This window comes from Triticum dicoccoides, chromosome 5A, assembly GCF_002162155.2.
Source record: "Triticum dicoccoides isolate Atlit2015 ecotype Zavitan chromosome 5A, WEW_v2.0, whole genome shotgun sequence".
Taxonomy (NCBI): Eukaryota; Viridiplantae; Streptophyta; class Magnoliopsida; order Poales; family Poaceae; genus Triticum; species Triticum dicoccoides.
The window spans coordinates 194,159,897-194,164,081 of record NC_041388.1 but is presented as its reverse complement, the minus strand read 5'-3'; the positions used below and the strand labels follow the sequence as shown (position 1 = coordinate 194,164,081).

Here is a 4,185-nt window from a genome sequence, read left to right as displayed (position 1 = left end):
TTATAGGCATAAGTGGAGCTAGGAGAGTCCAAATGAGGTGCGGTTTTTGGCCCCGCGATCGTGATCGAACGCTCTAGGACATGGAGCAGAGTTTGGTGGGTTTTGGACCAAATTGGAGGGGTGTTGGGCTGCAACACACACGAGGCCTTTTTGGTCCCTCGGTTAACCGTTGGAGTATCAAACAAAGTCCAAATGATACGAAACTTGACAGGCGGTCTACCGGTAGTAAACCAAGGCCGCATGGCAAGTCTCGGTCCAATCCGAAAATGTTTAATCCCCACACACGAAAGAAAGCTATAAATGACCACCGGAGGAGAACGAAGCGCCGGAATGCAAAACGGACAACGGGGAAAATGCTCGAATGCATGAGATGAACACGTATGCAAATGCAATACACATGTTGACATGATATGAGATGCATGACAAAGACAACAACACACGGAGACAAAGACCCGAACCCGAGAAATAAATATAACTTAACGCCGAAAACGACAAGAGTTGGAGTACAAATAGGGAAAGTTACATCCGGGGTGTTACAACCGCCTTCTATAGGAACCTCGTAGGAATTATCCTTCTTGACCACCATGAGATTATCGATATTTGTTTAGTACTTGGGCAAGACCTGTCAACCATGAAGGTTGAGTTAATGGAAGACCACTCTTTTGATATGGAATTCAAGAAGATCTCAATGGAGTGAAGTGCATACACATGAGGGATATTATCGAAGGAGTAAGATTATTGAAGACCCAATGACTCTGATTCTAAGGGTGGTAGCACCCCGGACTCGTGAATGGAAAACTGATATATAAGGAGCACCCCGACCCTAGCCTTTCCTTTCTAGCCTCTTCGAATCTCGAGGGCGAGATTCATTTTAAGGGTGGTAGATTTGTAACATCCCAAAATTTACAATTTGGGAATGTTAATTATTTAAATAGTATTAATTAAAAACTTGCTTGTGTTCCTTCTTATTAGTTAATTTTGACTAGCATTTGAAACTTCTGGAGTTTTAAATGAATATTAAACGAGAGGGAATAAAAGGACTTTCCCAATTATTCATTTGGACCTTATTTTGGGTTCGAGAATATTCTCAATTCAAATGTGAGAGAGGATGACATGAATTCCTCAAAGAATGATATTGGTGAAAAAATTAATATTCTCTTATCTTGGTTTCAACATTTAAAACAAATCAAATAAAAAAATTGAGAGGAGGTAATATGACTATTTCAACACAAAAGTGTTGGAAATGATTTAAATGTTATTAGCATTTTTCTTCGGAGTTCAAAAGTATTTCGTGGAATTGTAAGTGTCAAGTAAAGGTTTATAGAAATATATATTATATACGTGCTTTGGACTGGAAAAATGTTCACTAGGCTCTATATAACTATATTTGTATCTGTGGTTGTTCTAGTATTTTTTCACAAAATGATTTGGATAATTTATATGGAGCCAAAGCCATTTTTGTAATTTCGTAAATAGGAAATCCCTGAACCTCGCTCGCGCAAGCGCACAGCGACCACAGCGCAGCTGGCCTAGCATCGCCAGCAGGCCAGAGCCACTCCGGCCCAGGCCATCAGCGCACAGCACAGCCGCGCACGTGCATGTCAGCGCTGACAACAGCATCGCCCCCACCTGTCTGCCTCTCTACTCCCTCTCTTCCTATGACAGCGGGACCCGCCCGTTATCTCCTACCTCCGCTCGGACTCCCGATCCATCACGACAGAGCCACCGCGGCTGGAACCAACGCCGCGATTCATGCGACCCCTTGCTCCCTTCTCCAATCTGTGGCCACAGGGAGACTCCTCTGGAACCTCTCGTCTGATTACCAACATCGCCACAAGAGAAACGCCCCGATCTTGTGCTCGCGGACCTCGAGGAGATCCACCGCCCGGAGCAACTCCGGCGGCTTATTCCGTCGATTTTGGTAAACCCCGCCCCTATCCATGTCTTCCATCCTCTCTGCCTTGCGCGACTGCACCCTCCTCATCTCTTGATTCGTCCAGGACCCTACCAAATCGAGCCCCTGGACCTCATCCCGAAGCTCACCGGCGACCATCCCATCTCCAGCCGCACGCCCTCGTCACTACTGGACGCCTTGGAACACTCCGTGGAGTCCTTTGACTTCACCGTGCTGATACACATCCGCCAGTGTGATTCCCGAGCCTCGTGGACCACTGGAGCCGACGCCATCGTCAACCACAGCCGCACCACCGCCGTGTTCTTCTCCGGCGAAGATTCTGGTGAGCAAGTGTTCTCTGTGAAAACCTAGCCTCAATTAAGTCATGACCGCTGATGGCCACTTAATCTAACGGCTCATCGGAGCCCATCCCGCGAAGGGGTATCAAGCAATCATGTGCTGCCTCGTGTAATTTCATTTCGTATTAATTTCTTTTCCAGCCGAAGTTGTTTCTGTACTTTTGCAGAATGACCCCTAGAACTTCACAGTGTTATAACTATTCAACGGTAGCTTCGATTGAGGAGAAACTTTTTGCAGAGTGATCCTCATAAGACCATCTTTCTGTTTATATCATTAGTTTCAACTTTTGAACATTTCAAATTTGACCAATTCAAATTTGAACTCATACCTTCATTTGAACATATTGGGAGAACCATGACACCTTTCCAATTGATTCCTTTTGCATTTGAAAACTTGTATCATGTACTTGTTGATGATATTATGTATACTCAAAATTTCAAATACTTTTGACCTGTTTTGAATTTAAATTTAATTCAAACCTCATTCCACTATAACTTGCGTTGTAGTGTTCCTATTCCATCGGATCTTTTACAAATGAATTCTTATGTCATATGTGATCAGTTAAAGACCATGTGTGTTCCTCATACCATTGACCTTGTTCCATACTATCTCATATATACTCTTGTATAACAATATTTCATCGTTCATTAACTCTTTTGATTTCATTCCTTCACCCTGTCATTGTATAGCACCATCAAGACGCTATATTATATATTAAGCCTATTTATATTATACTTGTCAACCTTGCCATATTTATTTTGTGGTTCTTTTGGTTCTTCTATATGGCATGGTTATTGATTTGAATTATTTCGTTTGTGATCGATTGTTCGGAGCGTGACGAATAGAGTTATCAGAAATTGTGAGTGTGACGATCTTCATCAAATATACCAGGCAAGTTACACCTTGATCATCCTTCAACCTATTGTTTTTTCTATGCATGTAGTTCTATATCACATTACTATATTATGCACGTGTAGGAATATGCTATTGCTATTGAGATGCAGCTAGTATGGCCTTATTGTAGAACGTGGTAGTGTATTTTTGTTATGACATGTAGATGGGGATTTGTTTGTGTATTCATCGAGATTATGGACGGACAGGGTTGCATCATGGTTTCTTGTTCCTTTTCTAAGGACATGGACCATGGCTAAGTGCACCCGAACGGTATTGCTGGGTGGTTTCAAGAACATCATGGTTTATACCCTCTGAATGTAAGTGGGTGTCGTCTAGGCTCAAAATGATCAGACAGACTTAGTGACTAGTAGCTTCCATGTACAACCACTGGCTAATATGGGCTCTGGCTTAGTTGATCAGTTGTGGAGACCTTACCTAGATGTGCCAGCAGATGTAGCTATGATAGTTGGGATGGGCCTCCTGTGGGACTAGGCAACTGCTTCTGGAAGACTTTGTACCAATCTTCGGGTTGATTCCAGTGGATAAAGTGTACAGACCTCTGAAGTGTGTATAAACTAATCATGATTAGTCGTGTCCCCGGTTATGGACAAATTTGAGGGACTATGCCATTACAGTTGTTGGATAATCTTGACAGATGTGACACTTAATAATATTTGTGGGAAACTTAATAAAGGGTAGGTTGGAGTTGATTTTGCCAACTCAACCTTGTGTATATAATTGTAGAAATAAAAGAACTAAATAAAAATCTGACTATTAGGTAGTCATGAGGACAAAATCAGCTTTTTGCAAAATAAACCCCAAGCCTTCCTTTTGTTATACTATGCATATACATGTAGGTCTGCTTTATTATTACTCGTGTGTAACTTGCCAATACATTCAAAGTATTGACCCTTCGTGGCTGCAACGTTTCATGTTGCAGATTTAATACGACGAGTGAGTGATACGATGTAGGGTTACGATGTCTATACTTGACATTTGCCTGTGGTGTTGATGGACTTCATGGAGATTTTATTTGC

The 4,185-nt window shown here is 42.2% G+C and overlaps 1 protein-coding gene across 1 annotated transcript; it reads left to right on the top strand.

The window, feature by feature from the left end:
- Positions 1-1,703: 1,703 nt before the first annotated feature.
- On the top strand, positions 1,704-3,145 carry LOC119297130. The gene is made up of 3 exons (XM_037575042.1): positions 1,704-1,921; positions 2,001-2,237; positions 3,088-3,145. The coding sequence occupies exons 1-3, from the start codon at positions 1,753-1,755 to the stop codon at positions 3,090-3,092; spliced, it is 411 nt and encodes a 136-aa protein (XP_037430939.1). The 5' UTR covers positions 1,704-1,752; the 3' UTR covers positions 3,093-3,145.
- Positions 3,146-4,185: the final 1,040 nt, after the last annotated feature.